An 18,434-nucleotide genomic window follows, 5' to 3' on the forward strand; every position below is an offset into this window, starting at 1 on the left:
ATTTTTGTGTTTACACCGTGTACACGCTCGGTTGGCCAACGGACGGCCTTGCCAATGAAGGGGGTCGGAGATGGGCAACTAGAACACACCTCACCCCACCCAACCCGAGATTGTACGATAGCCCGGGGGCAATTAATTAAAGATGAACTTTAACATTTTCCACACAGAACTCGCCCGTCGACGGATAGGCAGTTCATTCGTATTTTCGTTCTTAAGATCAGAAAGCTGTTTTGCAAAAAATAAAAAATGGAAACCGAAAGGAAAATGTTTGCTTCCTTCATTCGACCGGTAAATTGACCCGGCAGCAGACAGTGTGCTGGCCGGTCGCCATCAATACTGACCGATGTTCGACGCGATGGGAGAAGCGATGATCCGTACAATAATGTGCCATTCGCTTCCTTTTATCGATTGTTTTTTCTCTCTCTCTCTCTCTCTCTCTCTCTCTCTCTCTCTCTCTCTCTCTCTCTCTCTCTCTCTCTCTCTCTCTCTCTCTCTCGGTGACTTGCCCTCAGAAAAGCCATTGTCGCTTTTAATCGATCGTTTCAACGTTGACCCCACGAATCCATGGACCTCATTGAGGTGGTATAGCGTCCATCTGCTCCCCTCCCATGATAACTCCCAAATGGCTTCCTTCACGCTGAAAGAGTGTTGGTGAGTTGTGGCCGTACATTCACCTGATTTCTGCTGAGGAAGAGAGGGATACGCGATCGACCTTGCCCCCTTGGTAGGCGAAGACCTTGCCTGCCGGTGGTGCCGATAGCGTAGTAAAGCGATTAAACCATCGTTCGCTCATCTTCCTGCTTGTCTGGCAGACAGGCACACGTTGCCTGCTGGGGAACCTTTTCCTTTGCAGATTCCAACGGTTGCTTTGTCTCGCCGTTGTCCCCACCGATACGGTCGAATTGTTTTCGCAACGACGAGACGAGCAGATAACCGATCGAAGATGGGACACAAAATTAGAATTCGAATGACCATCGTCACCGACGCAGACGTTTCGGGGGACACGAAGGAAGACAGGACGAACCCGGAACCCTCTTCGCCCCTTTTTCGTAGTGTTTGGGTCCGGTTGCTTTCAAAGAGCTCCATAACTGGATTCGCGGTTGTTGACGCTGTTCTTCCCTTTGCTTCTGGTAGATCCCGCGGAACCGTATGTTGAACCACAGCTCCACTTTTTTTTTCGAAAATATGTCCCCCCGCCATAAGGAGGAGAACAGATGTTTGAGGATCTGTGGCTTTGCTGCTCGGTATCGCATATTTATAACTTTTAGATGGATTTCAAAAGGAAACTGAGAGTTGGTGTTCTTCTTTTACCGTTTAACCCGCGATGATGAGCCCACATTCCTTTTCTGGCGCCGCGGGCGCACCAAGCCTCGCAGGCAGGCAGGCAGGCAGCCAGGTAGGCAGTGTTGCTGCTAATCACATGCAAATGTTTTTGATTGTCGAACCTGTTTCAGGATTTTTGGTGTTTTGAAGTTCTTCGAGCAGTATTTTTATCGTACTCGTTCCCCCGGGGCTAAATTCGTCATCCTCGGAAACGAGCACATATGGCCTCGACTGTTGGCGTAAAAATACGCCTCAGGTGAAATTTATACAAGCAATCAACTATACCCCGGAACCGATTTTTGAACAAAAAAATCATACGGAATATTTAATGGTTTCTGCACCTTTTACGCTCGTTTCGTTCGTCTCGCCGCCAACACGAAAACCGAGAGATGATCTGATGTGAAAAGAACCGACAGCGACGTCGTCGTTGGAGATGACTCCAACCAGCGGCTTCAGCTGGAACACTTTCTTAACTATGTGGTCACTGAACTACACCCGGCGCCCGACTGAGTGTGCAGGCGTACCGGTGAACTAGTTTTGTGGCTTCTGGTGAATCATCTTGTTCTTGGCACAGTGGTATGCTACGAATTGGTATGCTGATCAGCGATACACTGGAAAATCCTGGTGTGTGGTGTAAATGAGCAAATTCCACGGTTGTGCGTATCGTACGGAGTGGTCAGCAGCAGCATACGTGATGCGCTTTGCCTCAGCGCGGTTGAGTCAGAGCGCGCCGATGCCGGGAATCAAGTTCAACAAACGCTTCCAATGACGACTGAATCATATGCTTGTAATGGATTATGATACCGTATCGAGCATTTTAATTTTTACAGTTGTTTGAGAGGGAAACTCCTGGCATCTGATTCGATGCAGCTGGAATTCCTTCTTCCTACGATAAGAAATATCATAAAATAGCTCCGAAAACGCATTAGTACCGACCACGGCACCATGAATCGATCGGTCTGGAAGCGGATTTCCTTGACGTTGCGTCAGCGCTCCGCTGTCAAGTGTTTCTTCATGGCTAACCTTGATCTAGCCACAGCTCTTGACGAAGGCAATAAAGTATCGGCGAGATGATGGTCGATCTTGATGATACGACGGGCATCTCTACCCCACGGGCGGATGCCGAAATACTGGTCGTTGAACCCCACGTGTGTCTAACAGCTGGGCTATTCGTTATGCTGAATGGTTTGGATCGTTTTCGGCTATGTGTTCGATCATGTTGCTGAAATGAGAGAACATGCCACAACCATCACCATCGTTGCATCGAATCATCGCGATCTGTAGTTTTGGGGCGATGGTTTAAGGGAGAAGGTTAAATTGCATAACGCCACACCATCAGAGCCAATTAAATTCGAGCCTCTACCAACACCCTATTGCTGGCCACCATCGGGTGCGCGTGATGCGGTGGTCAAGCGAACGATGATGCGTGTGGATAGCGACAGGAAAGTAAAAGTTGTATCAACATGTGCACCGCTACACTGAACGATCATTTCAATGTCATTTCTTTCGGCCCCATTGCAATGTTTCGGTTTTGGGGCCGCGGTTATCATTGTGGGGGGGTCTCTTCCAGTATTGGAATGCGAACAATGAACCCCGAAAACTGGTGATGAATGATGATCGGAGCTGGTAGGAGGATATTTTAAATTTTTCTCCATATTTTGCCATGCAGGGAGGGTGCGTTTGCGTAACGTTACACAAGCTCATTCATTTATCGCGAATTCAATCCTGTATGTGCGCGGGAGTGTGTGTTTCCGCCATCACGGAGCAGGACACGGCACACGATAAAACGATTGCGTTTGTTGTGTCATAACGTGGTTCGCTTCCAGTGGTGTCCTACTTTCGAACGTTGTACCAGACAAACGATGCCGATTGTGACTAGCTATCGATTTGTCGGTATTGTAGTAATGTAAAGTTGGAGATGTGTGCTTTTTTGCACACCACCACGATCGACAGTTATCGAGATTAGTACGGAGGAACTGCAGCAAAAGCAGCAGCAAAAGCAGCAACAGAAGCAGGTTTCGTAATATTGCCTCGCTCCTTGCTACTAGATACCGCCTACAGTCGGCAAAGGTTTGACAAGTTAATTGTGTGTTATCGAGCGTGCCATCCTGTCCTTCCGAGCTGACGAAGGAAGGCTCTTCAAACACACGCCACCATACAAAGTTACGATCCGGTTCGATACTGAAATTAGCGCCACCATCAGAAGCGCTTTGCACGATCCCGCCGTTCAGTGTTAGCGACCACAGTAAGTCACACACTAGTCGTCGACAACTGCGACGACTACTACAACGACAAAACGACGGAACAACCCCTCAACCACCCGCCCCTTACTTGCCGCGGATTGGATTGGTTTCCTATCTAAACGCCGAATGCACGCCACATGGCTGGCTGGCCAGCAAAGTGGCATAGCTAGCGACAGCGCGAATGTGAAGGTTAAACGTGTGCGGATTCGATGGCGCTTGTGTGTCGCGATGGTCGCTTACCGTTTCGCTTCCAAACGAGGTGAGTGTCACCGGAGTACGGCTCTTGCCATTCCGTTTTCTCTATGTGTATGGAATTTCCTCAACGGCGGAACCTCCCTGAACTTGGACTCGGTTACCGAACCATCGCCCCGTGGTGGCCAGTACCATCGAACACCATTCTGATCCGGGTTAGGTTGCTCGATCGTTCGTTGGCGGTGCCCTGGTGGTGGCTCATAATCGTCTCCCTTATCTTGGCACGTTCTAATGGTGTTTGGACTGTTTTCGAAACAGTCCGCTGAGGGGTGCTCTGATCAGTAGAGCGAAAGGCAGATTCACCCAGCAGCGCGTGATGGGTTGCTCGCTGCTGAGCGGATGCGCGCAGGTGGCGAGAAGATTAATGCTAGAAACGTGAAGTGGGAGGACGATTGATCGTTCGCTTCGATTGGTAGCAGACACTTTCTATACACAGGTTTACTCGTGGCTGCCACGTGTTGCTACCTTTACTACCGTATACCAGTACATACCAGTATACGGTCTAGAGACTGGCCATTCTGATGTCTAGTTCTCAAGTGAATTGAAATTGTCTCAAAAATGCGCCGCTACGCTCCCTTCTTAGGTGTTGATTTCGTCGTCACACATAAAACTAGACGAAAACGAAAGGGAATGGTGCGCGCTTTGCAAGGAAGTGTGTTTACAGATCAATCGCTGTTACCGCACGGCACAGCCCGCAGTTCCGTACAGAGAACTATGCAAATAGAGTTACCTTCCTGTGGTTATGCGGACTAGCTGCGCGGCTAAGGCCAGTACAGGCGCCCGCGAACAGTGCAAGAACAATTTGGGCAAATGATTGCTCATGTACACTACAAACACAGCGCACAGTCAGCATTAGTCATCGGCAGTACCGAATCCGTCCTCAGCAGAACGTGCTGCGCTGTGTATCTGTTGTTTGATTGATGTTTGCGCTGTCGATGAGAGAGGAGCAGCAGTCAACCGGCGCGATGTTTGTTCTTCCGAATCCGACATCCGAGACAGAGAGGCTGTGCAAGAGTGAACGGTACTTTTGCCAACCTTTTTTTATAAATCAATTTCTGCTGTTGTTTTCTCCCATGTTGCATCAGGGCAAACAATGCGGACATGTGGGACAATGGTTATCGGCTGTTTAAACTGTTTTTTTTTTTCAATTTAATCTTTACTCTTTTATTTACGTATAGTTTTAGTCTTTTCGGTATTTCGGTTCCAAAACATACTGCTGACAAACACTCGATAGAACTCGGAACTCGCGAGTCAAGTCCTTGGGGAATCCCCATCGCAAATCTCAAGGCATTTTCTCGTTGACATGACAACCTGTCGTTTAGCGAGTGGCGGTGCTGACTGTGACCAGATGAAGTCATTCTGAATCAGCCATTCTGAGGAGAAGGAAAATCACCGCCAAGATGCCGGCCATCAATAGCAGCCTCACGTAAATGGTTTTGCTTTGGTGCGCCAACCTTGGACCACATTTTTGTTCTTCAATTACTCTCTTCCAATTACACCGTCACACTCACACACACACACACACTTTTAGGTCAGTTTTAGGGGCCGACCGGGAAAATCATGCCGGTGCAGTCAAGCTTAGCGCGCTCGGCACTAAAGACTGGAAGGAAGGTCCACCAGAAGGTCACCACCACCGTCGTAAATAGAGAGCATTGTTTTGGGTGATGATGATAAGTTGAAACTCTCATCGCTTCACAGACTAGAGAGAAGCAAGGCGCTGCGCTTTCGGAAAATGGCAAAAAATGGTGACTTAAATTGCTGCCCCACAATCGGGTTTGTGTGGAGATTTTACAAACAATGACTGCTCCTAGGGTGCACAGCCTTTAACAGCGTTATAACCTTCTTCAAATTTATGTTTTCTGTGCAGTCCGCGAAGGCTGCAGAAACATATTTGAAAGCATAATAATTGAAACTAAGTGTGGCGCGGACAGCTCAGCGAGCATTGGTTTGTTCAACAACCGACGCCGCACCGCAATGCTTTGTCTTCCCACACGCGCGCTTTACGATATGTTAACTCGCGAACACCTACGTGTGAACATAAGTGGTGCATAAGAAAAGGCAAAGGAAACAAGTTGAAGCTTCGACAACCCCCGAGGTTCAACCCATATTATGCAAATGAGGAATGCATCTGGTGTACCGGTTGGTGGCCAACTCGTTCGTGCATATGCATCAGCGCCACTGCGAGGGGTGTGTGTGTGTGTGCACGCGCGATGGTGGGACAAGCAATGATGCGTTACCGACCGACACCGATCTCTAGTAGCAGATCTCTAAGGAGGGGGCGGGGAAGTGCCTATCAAATCAACCCGATACGGACTCTGATTTGGACCGTGACCGCGAAAATGATGATGACGAACCTCCTCCAACTCGTTCAAGTGTGTGAGCGTGTGTGTAGAGGGAGGGTGACCGTATGTTGCGGCACGATTTATGTGTCATCCGGTCGGTCGCTGCCGCCAACGACGACGACGACGACGACAGCGACGACTCGCGATTCGTGATAATGGTAACCTACTACCGGTCCCCGGCTACCACCAGTGACCTAGAGCTTTGGATAATACGAATCAAACGGGCCAACCCCAACCGGGCCGCCACCGTCGAAGGACGTGCCCCGTAGCCACCGGATTCACTTGCACTAGCGAGCACGCTTGGTTTGGTCTGGCAGCGACTCGGTCACCGACGAACGAACCTGGAACCTGCGGCTCCCGCATTTCCAATCCCCTCCTCCTCCTCCTTCGCTAACCTTCGCTACTAATAACAGTAATAATTATTCAATGCTACTGGGAGCACTGGCACGGTCTGTGGCGCTGGAATGCACGGACTCTCCTCCTCCTCCTGCTGCTGCTGCTGCTGCTGCTGCCGAAGGATGCTAATCCATCAACGGGCTACATTCCGTATCCGACGGCTACGCTACTTTGCTGGAATGGTTATGAATCGATCGGGCTCTGAATGTCTGCCCAACAGCGGCAGTAGAACCGAACCCCTTGGCGTGCGCTTACGATCGATTGATCTCTATTGATTTCGCTGGCCGCAGAGTCGACCAAGACTGTGCGTTGTTGAGCGCCATTGATACTGACCTGCAAGAATAAGAAAAAAGAAACACGAGATTAGGGGAAAATGTCTATCATTTACGTCGGCAAGTGTGCTTATGCTAGCTGATAATAACACCCAGTAAGCAGATTAGTTCCACACATAATGACAATGCTCGGAAGTCGAAATTTGTTTCCATTATCCAGCAAACGATTGTTTGCGTAGCATAAATTCAAGTATTTTGCAGAGAATAATCTCAAACTCGCCAGTATGACTGACCTTTCACTGTAGAGGTTGTATAATTGAAGATGCCAATTGTGTTAACCGTTTTATGCCATCACCCCGCAAAATGTTACGCTCTTACAGCATCGCAGCAAGAGGCAGACCGACCCAATGTTTAACCCTGAACGAGGCGTGTGAAATGGTTGGCTTGTAAGTTCATTAAAACTTTGAATTGCCATTTTCGGTGCAGGCTTCACCGAGCCGCACCGGGCAGTAAAACGCCATAGAAATATTAAAACTAAACTACCATCTCGCCTCTCGGTCTCTGGGGAAACCATCAACGTCATCATCATCATCATCGTCGTCGTTGCTGTCCTCATCACCGCCATCCGGTGGCGGTCGAGTTGCAAGTGCGTGAAAATGGGAATTTGAGCGAAAACATGATAATTTATCCCACGAAGAGGTCGCTAGCGCCACCGGGTAATGGCGATGGCGCTCCGTCGACCTGCCCGTCGGTACTTGGTTGATGTACGCCCGTACGCCGCTCTTGCTTGCGCTGTATGATAATGGTTTTCTAAAAGTCCGCCACCCGATGGCAGTGGCTGTGCTGAACTTGCCAGCATCGTGCGCCCAGCTGATTGCATAATTATGCCAAGGTCACAGGCGGCCGCGGTTCCCTTGAGACGAGCTCTCTTTGCAGGGAAGCAGCGCACCCAGAGGCAGTTATAGTGATGCTCGGGCTGGCCGAGGCAATTTGTCCGGAGCTGTTAGACGTAGCAAATAGGTCTAGCCGGAGCCGGAGACCGCTTAGTTTCTCCGGGGCATCAAACCATGATCCGGTGAAAAGCCCAGGTTAGGGCCGTGTAATACTAGATTCACTGACGAGCGTTGTCGTGCCCCGGGGGGGTTCAAGATTCAAGTTGATTGTGGAAGGTGTCGAGTTACCGGCATTAACGCGGCATGATGGCTTTTCCAGTAGGTCAGCATTGTCACGCGGAAGGCAAGAAACGGATAAAACCATAAACTGGCTGACTGTCTGAATCATTAATGTTTGTGGATAATTCCAAAAATCGAACAACAGCACTCTAACAGCCGTACGATGACTCAAGAACACTACATCTACGTCAAGGGAGCTAGCGATATCCCAACGGCAACACCTTCAGGTCGATTGCTGTATCCGGAATGCCTAGCTATTGTTTGACTCACAATGGGTTCTCCTACCTCGTAGCAAGAACAAGTTTGGAAGTGTTCTTGATGAAACGCAAACAACCGCCACCGTCACCGTCTGCTCCGACCGATCACCATTTGCTGTCAGGTATCAGCATAATCTGGAGATCAATCTGATCTGATCGGATCGTCGGCCCGGACCTTCCTCGCCATCAATGATCAGCTTCGGTTTGTAGTTACCGACAGCAGCCATGGCAACAGGAGCAGAAGCAGAAGCATGGACTGCTGCAAAGTAGCCTGCTGCTACTCCATTGACTTTTCCCCCTCGGGGGGTGGGTGACGACCCGCTGGATCACTCATCGATCCAGCCAAAGCCATTTAATACCACGATCAATCGATCCCAGTGGCACTACAACGCTGCCAAGATACCTCAGATGGAGCGTTGAATGCGTCTGTCAGACATCGTAACCTTCAACCAGGAGCGCCTCCTAGATTGAGGTTCAATCAAGTAGGCACATTAGAATGACAAACTCGACTACGCCGGATAGGTTGAAAATGGATTCTTCAGTAGGCCATGAGTCTCGAGAACTTCTCGGGATACGTGTTGTCACGTGCTGTCCTTTTCGTAAGTCAGTCCTTCCTAGTGCGATTGTTACTGATCCGAGTTGGCCAACTCGGATCGGAGTTCAATGCATGCAATGCATCACATGCATTGAGCGGCGCGCCAATGTCGTGGCAATTAAATCTGCACCTCAATGACACTCCAGAGACATCCCGTACCAACCGCTAAGTGCACGGATACGGCACTACCTGGCAAGGTTACGAAATAGTTTACGAACGATGCGATACCGCACCAGCACCACCTGATGGTGACACACGTACCGCGGGACGGCGGGATCACTCCAGTGTCGTGGAGTTGTTACCCAACTGGCAAAATTTCCTAGCGCCCCGGTTCACTTCACCGCACGGATGTTCTGTTTTATGATAATCGCTCTTCGGTGTGCCGTCTTTCGGGTCCGGGATACGCGGTTAAGCGCGGCGACAGGGGTGCGTCGATGTTGTCGTGCCAACCGAGGTCGTTTCGGTTTACCACCGACGGTATTCAACAGCTGGTGGTACCATCATCACATCTGATATCCACCTCCGAGCTTGTGGCTCGCGTTGACACGGGGATCAGCGTCACCGGTGACTGACAGACAATGTGCCCGTGAGTCGGAGCACACCCGGGTGTGGAAGAAGGTAGGAAGCTCTCGATTTAGGCCACAGCTCGCCGCGCGCATCACCGATCAGCTGTTCGTGGTTTGCGGCCCTCATCTACGCGAGGAAATTCTTGGCACAGACGAGAGGTCGCGTCAGGTCGAGTGCCGGGTGACACCACCAAGTGAAGACATGTCCGACGACCACAACACGACAATAGCCAATCGACGACGTTGACGCACCGTAAATCGTGATGCACGTGTGTGCAACGAGAGCGAAAGCGCGCGCCAAGCGGTTTCCAAATCTCCTGCCGTCTTCCTCAAGATGGTCCAATGGGAGTCACGGTTATTTGTGACAAAAAGTCGTGTAATGTTTCATGTGCCTAGCCCGAAAGCAATGAAATATTGGCCCTTCTTTACAAATTTATTATAAACAACTGGCATTTCACACAACAAAGTCCAACGCTCATACCTTCTACATCTTCCCTTCGTAGCCCCCTTTCTGCAATGAAGGTCGTCTTAAGTCGGTTTTTGGAACCTCTCGCGCACAGTAGCGCATTAGCATACAATAGGTCTATCCGTTCATCCGCATATGATAGCAACAATCGAAGAAACGCGACGACGCGCCAGAGAACCGCCATCGGCCATCTCGACCGTCTGGCTGTATGTCTGTCTGTAGTCTAAGAGTTCAGCGTGCGTCTAGCGTCCGTAAAAGGGAAAAACATAGCTTCGTTCCGTTACCTACTGACACAGAAAAAGGGGCCCCATCACGGGCAGCACAGCATTTGCTGTTTGTTTTGCGGTCGTCTACCGTTTTTTGGGGAGCCCTTTCGAGTGGGGAGCGACGTCACAGTGTTGATGGCGCGGACGAAAATCATCACCTCTGGGGCCTCAGCGATGTTTGTGGAGAGACAAATTTATGAATTTTCAACACGATGCGATTGCCAGTCTGCAATGATTAATGTGACGGTGTATAGTATGCTTGCGCACTACACGCGCCGCGGAATTTGAAATAATAAACATTGTCTAATTTGCAATAAACTATTCCCTCTGGGAGGCCCATGTTTAGCTGCAGCTGCCATAAGGGCGGTTGCTGGGCCGTTCCGCGTTAAACCTTTTCCTTCGATACTGCTACGATCTATGCGGTGAGTCAAGCTCCAGCCTCCCCGGGTTGACCTTATTATTTTATCTGATTTATGATCCCGAGGAACAGTCCATATCCGGGCTTTGGTTTTGATGTGAATTTTCAATATGCTACACGACGTCGTCGTCGCGGTTCGTTACACATTCCTGCGTTTGTAAACAGGGTTTCCGCGCTGGCACAGCCCACCCTTGAGGGTCTGCTAACGAACGTTCACGGCACGCAGATCGGTAACCTAAGCGGTTAGTCATAAAGATCCGGCTGCAACGCTAGAACCGGGGCAAGTGCCTGCGGAAGATTTGAATGTGCATAGCTTGCGGACTTCTTCGATGACCGTTTGCTTCACAGATAACATGACGCGCTTGCTTCATTTCAGTTACCGTACTGCATTGTCTTAACAACCCAACTACAATACTGTTCTGCGTTGGCAGCAGTACTTTTAACGATCTCATACTCTCTCTCTCTCTCTCTCTCTCTCTCTTTCTCACTATCTCCCTCTGTCTCGCTATGTCTATCAACCCTCATCACTTGTAATGCAACTGTCTGATACATATGGCCACATTGTTTGCTACTGATGAGCCCCGGTTTTCCCACCCAATGTCGAATAGAGCGAGCGTTCTGAGCGTTTGCCAAAGGTTCACCGTCGCAAGCGCCGACGATCCGCCGGAGTGGCCCTGGAGTAGCACTTACGATTAGATGTCGAAACGAAACATTGTTTTATCAGCTGCGGTTGCCATTTACTGCAGAGGAGCGGGTGCCTAGCTTCGGCTAGTATCTACTAGTGGATTGATTAAGCTTTATGAGACATTCTGCTTGCTTCTTCCACTACCAAGAAACTCAATGATACTTTGTGTGTGTGTGTGGAGTTACACACAGATCGGTGACATTTGCGCAGAATCTCGCGCCGGGGTGGCTTTCATCATCGTTGATGTTGATAAAGATTAGCCCACAAGTCCACCGATAGTTGTTCGTTGGTTGCTCTTTCTTTCGCCATTGTGCGCACCGAGTGCCCACGGAATGGTTTGAGCAACAACAGAGAGCAATTAATGCTGAGCTGAGCAAACGCGGTACGGTAGGTGCTGCAATGCGGTGTGCATTGTCACCGAAACCGAGTGTAGTCCACCTTTAGTATCTGTCACTGCACAACGCAGTGACATCGACGACAACAACGACGACGACGACTTCGGTGTGCGCGTAGGAAAGTCAAGATCGGTGACTCAATTCCCCGAGGTCCGGGATCCGGGTACGGAGCTGAGACTTTTGTCTGTTTCCAATACCGGAATCGGAATCAACACCGAAGGAACCCTCCACGAAGCGCCGATGGTTTATTCTTTTATTTTATTCCTTTCGTGGATTAGAAGGTAAAGGGGAACGGATGGCGTACCACCAGGCAGTAAATGGTTAACAACGGCGTCTAGCGCCGCAACAATAGTGCCACCGCAACGCGTCAGATTTAACACGTGAGCTCCGGTCTCCCTTTTCGGTGGGGACGCACAGGGGGGGTGGGCTTTCTCAACGGTTCGCGCCGTCGTGTGCTATTTATAGTACGAAGCGGATTCTACATCCAATTCTCTCGGTTCCCCCTGCTTTGCTCTGACGAGACTCACTATTTTCAGAACGTTTTCAGCCGTGGAAGCTTTCGTTGCGGTCGTTACGAGCGGTCGTCGCTTAACGGACTGCCGGATCTTGCGGCGAACTTCTTTTTTTAGCTCCGTTCATTGCGGTGACTGGAAGCGACGCGGAGAATAGATCGGGTGACGGTAGATTGTTGCCAGATTTTAGCGGATTGCTGCGTGTTGCCACCTCCGCGGGCTTTAGTATTCAAAATGGCGCCCAAAAAGTTGCTTAATGGCCCATCTAATCCCGTTATGCTGACGACATAAAGCTGTAACGGTACTTTCTGATCCTTCGCAAGGCTCTGGATCACGATTTTAATAAAAGAGCCCCCCGGGGGAAAAAAATCAACAAAACACATCGCGAATGTAATTTGATCATCTCATCGCTCAATTGCAATATGTGGACAACATGAAGCCTAATGAGACGAGATGTAAAAGCGCTCCGTGTGCAGGATTTTTTGTTGTTGTTATAAAAGTGAAGATTGATCTCTTTCCCCTTTCATCTGTGCTCGCATTGATCGCATGGCCGTGTACCTCTCGTACAAATGCGCGTTGTAAAGCATGCGATCGGCATAATGCACCGAGGAGAAAACCCGGAGCCGGAGAAAACGGCAAAAATTGTCCTGATACACATACACACCAGGCGAACCGGCATTGCATAACAGGACAACGGCAACAAGCTCGCGCGTCGGTCGGTCTCCAGTATCACCGGCTGTCATCTGGCAAGCCGGCACGACGCAAGGTGGAGGCGGCGGTGATTGTCATTCATTTTCTATCAATCACCTCTAATCTAATGGCAACGCTGTGTCGCGTGTCGAAAAAGGGGAAAGATCTAAATCACGATCGAAGCAGTGCCAACTGCGTTGCTGCTGCGATGTCAGCGAGAGCGTCCAGGAAGTGCGGCGAGCGCCATCGCCATTCATTCGCCACAATTTCATGGTTTGCTTTGATGCGGTTTGCTCTACACAAGCGGCCGGCGGTTCATAAGTCATAAGGAGATTAAAAAGTAATTTGAACGAATGCGAGATTTTCGTTATCGTTAGCGGGTCCTGGAAGTCGAAGCGGTTTTGTCTCCTTACACACCGGGACCGGCAACTGCTGCTGCTGCTGGTTTGACCTACAATGGATGGCAAACGATTGCACGACATGAGCGTCCATGAGCTGCAACTCGAGCAACTCGCACATAAAACGGTGTGTCACCGGCTCCTCAATCACACGCACACTAGCGCAAGAGGCTTGGCCCAAGAAAGGGCATTGCCGGCTTGGGCTTGGGCTTGGTTTGGGCAATCATTCACAGATAAGCACGCCGACAACGTAGTGTGCCTCTTGTGTTAGGCGCACGTGTCGATGGAAGGAGAAAGGGTTCTCAACTGGCGATGCCACGCACATCACAAGCTGGTCAACCTGTTTGGCAGCCGGCCAGCATGGTGAGCATGGAATTTGGCTAACCAGGCCAACTATAGGCGCAGGTTGCGCTAAAACATGCCCCGCAAGGTCCAGAGACCGGGCCGGGGTGACGGCATGTTGCAATGAATTGCAATGGTCAGGCGAGGCAGAAAGGGGAGGAGTACCTCGCCTAGGTTAATTAAAAATGTCTCTAAGGGCCCCAACGGAACGGCGTATTTTATGTGGCCACGGTATTGTGTGAACGCATCGGCAGGGGTTCGTCGCTTAAGTCTTTTGATTTCGCGCGACTGAAACATGATAAGCGATGGGTTGGCAAAACCTTCGATGTGATTCGTTATCGCGAAGGGAAACGAGGCTTTCGGTGATGGATTGTGTGTTGGATTTATAATGAGCAACGATAATTGGATTCCACTGTGCGCTGATCGCGATCATCGCAGCATTTAGATAGGAAATTACGAGCCGGGCTCGCTGTGGTAAGCAAATATCGATAGCAATCTGACATTCCGCACGCTACAGCGGCGTGATGCGCAGTCCATCATTCGATTAATTATATTTAATAAAGAAACAGCAACCGCGAGAAAAAAAACGTGAAAGCAAACAAGAGATCTTCATTAGCTGCGGTGTTTCAGTCCAGCGATTGTTACCGTGTATGTCGCAATGATCGCGCACCCATCATTGACAGACTGCCACTCTGCAAGGTCCACCGCTACAAGCAAGACAGTACAGACAACCCAAAAGAACCACATGAAACGGGGGCGCCCTTCTAGAATTCGAAATGAGCGATGCATGCGCGCGATGAGTTCTAGATCGTCGGTCGATCATCGTGTCGTCCGCTCGAACAGCAGAAGAAACAAAGCGAATGGCGGCAATGGTGTTAGTGGTGATGGTGGTGGTGGTCAACATTGAACTAGCAAAGCGCGGCGCGGCTGCTGGGACATGCAAATTGCACCCTGCCTCCCCCTGTTGTGAGTGATCGATCATCATCATCATCGTTCGCGCGATCCTGCCAGCGAGCAATGCAAAAGGCCGCCAAGGCAGCCACGATCATCGGGTGCCATCACTAGCACCCCCGGCAGCAGCGGTTGGAACAGCTGATTTAAATGTTAAGCGATGAGGCCGGGCCCATCGTGCCACGCTTGTTCGAGCAAAATTGGAGCGTTTACTGGAAAAACTCGGTTGACCTTAGCCCGAGCGGTTGGTGGTAAGAAGGTCACCTATTTTTACACACCGCGACGTGAGCCATTTGTTTGTTCCTCGTGCTGTTGTTCCTCTCGATTCCATTGGCTGGAAGCGGAGAGAAATATGCAAGGCATTCGTGTTCGTTTTCCATACGGAAGGGACGTCTTCGGTTCCACTTTAGGCTTTACCTCAACTGAATTAAAATGAAAAAGATCGTAAACACAAATGAGGAAGATGTGTGCCAATGATCAACGTCTTGACACTAATCTTGATCAACTTGAACATCACAAGAGATCCTCTTCGAATTGTGATTGAAATTCTCTTTCTCGCTTTGATTCAACATTTTTGCAGCATGAATCAATTAAAAGCAATGGAATCCATCGGATGACGCTGGTGCTGCTACTACTGTTCCCCTTGGTGCCGTTGCCTCATCGTTCATATTTTTTGGAACGGCCGCTGCTCCCGTGCTGAGCTTTGGGTGCTGCAACACTATGCAACGCCACACCAAAAGCCCATCGAGGTCAGGAGTGGAGCTGCCGCTGCTGCTCATACATTCATCACCAGCAAACGCAACGAGCGGGGCCCTCCTGTGAGTGTGTAGTGTCTGTGCGTTTTGCAATTTTAACACCTAGTGGCATCATCTCACCCCCCTCACTATCTCTCTCGATAGTACCTTCTCGTATTCGCTTCGCCTCGATAAGAAACCAACGCGGGCGCGTGTGTGTACGTGATACTCCGCGTGTATGCAAATTTTCAGCATATTCCACACTCTGCACGCTTCGGCTTTGGCAGAGATATTCCTCCCAACACAGCTTACCCAACAGCGTGAACCGGCTGAGGGTTTATGTTTACATTGAACGCTGGTTGTTTGCTTTGGGGCCGTGTTTTCGTCTCGAGTTGACTATCGAGGCATGGCAATGTATTTGGACCTTCGGGAAGAACATACAATACATAAAACTTTACCACAAATTGCTCTTCCGCTAATCGAAGCTAATGTCCTGCTAACTAAAACGTCGATAAAAATAAACAGTTCATGTGACGTTCATTCCTATTCCTTATCTCGTATAACCGGCTTAGACCACAGCGAGCGCGCGTGTTATTGCTTGCACTCATCGTAAAATGATTCTTCGGTGAATTATACCACGATTATTGCTATCGCGACTCTCTTCTGTAGTGTCGCTGAAGCTGGAAATGCTTTTCTAGACGAATAAAACTGTCCAACATCGGCGACAATGAATCCGATAATACTAGTAATGGCTCGAATGGTTTGCCGGATGTACGATTAGTTCGCATTATACAATCCCTTTCGATGGTTCGAGGGGAGAGCCCTCGAGAGGGCAAACTTGGGTCAATTCAGCACGCCTCATTTTAATTCGTTACGTACAATCATATCTATTGTTAGCGGCACTGCACTGCACTGCGGCTGCAGCACAAAAAACGGTCATACAGAGCCCACAGGTGGGCAGGGAATTTGTGTGGGAACAACATTAGAAAAAAAAAAATCATCCCCTAAGAGCGATCGATACCGCGGTGGGAGGCTTAATATCTTAATCGAACCCTTATTACATCACCGCCTATTGGCTATTTACCTGCATAAAGGTGTTGAGGCTCATGGTTTCGTCTGATTTTTGTCGTCGCAACACGACAAGCGCTTGAGCACACAGTACTACGTCACGGGCACACACACACAATTATTTACGACGAAAATACACACTTGCACGCACAAAAAAGCACACAATCGTCACTTTACTACTTCTTTCTTTGTGCTGCTGCTGCTGGTGCTGCTGATGAGAAGGAGGTTGTCTTGTCTAGTGTTAGGACTTGGCAATTGGGTGTTGATTCTCAACAGCAAACATGCCCGAAATCGGTATTTGGCAGCATACAGTTTAGCTGGTACTTAAATGCACTCTGCACTTTTCTCACTCGCACACCGCCCAACACAACACGTGCTCTAAACGCAAAATTGCACAACACACACACGCACACACGTGCGGCACATCGATTGTTACATGCGGATCCCGGCAAACCCCAAAGCGGCCAAAGCGGTGCCTGATTAGCTAACGCATCTCGAGCACTCCAGGAACTTAGAAGATTGATTGACATTTACCACGGAGACCGTACCGTGAGGGGTGGAGTCCATTAGTTATCGAAGGCGGAGTTTGCTTTCTGCAATGAATCATGCGTGCTGCGTGCTGCGGTCGAAAGGAATCACCTTGCTGCTGGTGCTGCTGCTGCTGTTGCTGCACCGCCGGTCCTGCTACATAGCTGTGAAGGTTGAAGAAAGCTCCAGTCTGTCGTACACCGCACCGGTCGTTCTCTGGCCCGTTCAATCGATCGTGAGTGAGCGTGAGCGAATTACATCACTTTCACCGGGTCGTAGGCCCTCTGTGGTGCTCCTCTGCGGCACGGATCTTGGCTCTGGGTGTGCAACGGGTGGCGGGTCCTTGAAGTTGCGTCACCGATTGCGTTGCAAAAGATCCGAACTTCGGTGTCTCGGTGTGGCGTCGTCAACGGGCCTACTATGTTCCTGTTCCTTCTAGGAAAAAGGACTTGGACAAGGGTGCCGGTTACTGCACTTTCGCAATCGCACACTTTCTGCTTCCTCGAGGACCTCCGAGGTGAGTCCGTTACCTTCGAGACTGCACCGGCTCCTAGTTTGGCGTCGAACTGTTCTTCCGTTTTTTTCAATGACTCGAGCTTTGAAAATGCATCAAGCGCCTCAAGATGATGCACTACTTCGCCTTGGTCTGTTGGGGCTTCCGCTGATCTTCCGCTGGTGATTCGTTCCGCTTGCACACCGTCTGACTGACTGTCTGGTCTGGTGGGGGAGGAGTGGCCTTGGCGATGGTTTTGCGCAACTTCGTCAAATGCCGTCTCCACACTGTTGTCCCCACAGGTATAGGGATACTGTCGCACCGTGACTAAACCGTGAAAGAGCACTTACGACTAATCCGGCGATCGTGCGCTGTGATGGTGTGATGAGGATGATGGCCGCAACCCGCTTAGCGTAGGCCTCGGTGGTTGTCGCACACTCCCCAAAGGCTGTGCATAAACTGACCGTACGATCGATGCTGGTCGCCAAGTTATACGGGAGTTATATAAATTGGCAAGCCTCTCCGCCACCAGCAACAACAACAGCTGCCGCCATTCGCATGCTCATCGATCCTCTCCGACGGTTTGGTAGTAGATCGTTCGCGATGCTGTTCGCGAGAGCAATCTCCGAGACCGTACACTGAGAGAGCGAGATGATCGTGTTGCGACCGTGAGAGACATCTCTTCGGGGGAGTCATTGAGAGAGCTTCTAAAGTCAGCTGTTTTGTGCTCACGGATTCTCAGTGGATGCTGGTCCCTTTAACCCTTGAATACAAGTAACATGCTTGAGATCGTGCGCGATCGCTAGGAACTCGCTGTTTTTCATTGCTTTAAAGGAATACTTGCTTTGTATGTTTTGGAAATTACAACTATTTACATCTTATCTACAGTAAACTATAATGTATATTTAAGATTGCAAATGTCTTAACTTACCTAAATGATTCGCAAATTTATTTGCTGATATTAAATTTTAATTTGTCGAATGTTTAAGTGCTTTTTGTGAATGTATCAAGTGCTTTTTGTGAAGTTCAATCCTAGAGATTAATTGTACACCAAACAAAAAGTAATGAGA

The 18,434-nt window shown here is 49.7% G+C and overlaps 1 protein-coding gene across 2 annotated transcripts in view; it reads right to left on the reverse strand.

The window, feature by feature from the left end:
- Positions 1–17,823, reverse strand: part of LOC125958048 (uncharacterized) — a 22,128-nt gene extending 4,305 nt beyond the window's left edge. Inside the window, exons 1-2 of one of the 2 annotated variants that reach the window (XM_049691156.1) lie at positions 17,715–17,811; positions 16,360–16,573 (exon numbers count right to left, since the gene is read on the reverse strand). In XM_049691156.1, coding sequence (XP_049547113.1) covers positions 16,360–16,383 — 24 coding nt within the window. In that variant the 5' untranslated portion in view covers positions 16,384–16,573; positions 17,715–17,811. Of the gene's footprint in view, positions 1–16,359 lie in introns of both variants that reach the window. The other variant, XM_049691155.1, reaches the window with a different exon arrangement.
- Between the last annotated feature and the right edge of the window lie 611 nt (positions 17,824–18,434).

This window comes from Anopheles darlingi, chromosome 3 (genome assembly GCF_943734745.1).
Source record: "Anopheles darlingi chromosome 3, idAnoDarlMG_H_01, whole genome shotgun sequence".
Taxonomy (NCBI): Eukaryota; Metazoa; Arthropoda; class Insecta; order Diptera; family Culicidae; genus Anopheles; species Anopheles darlingi.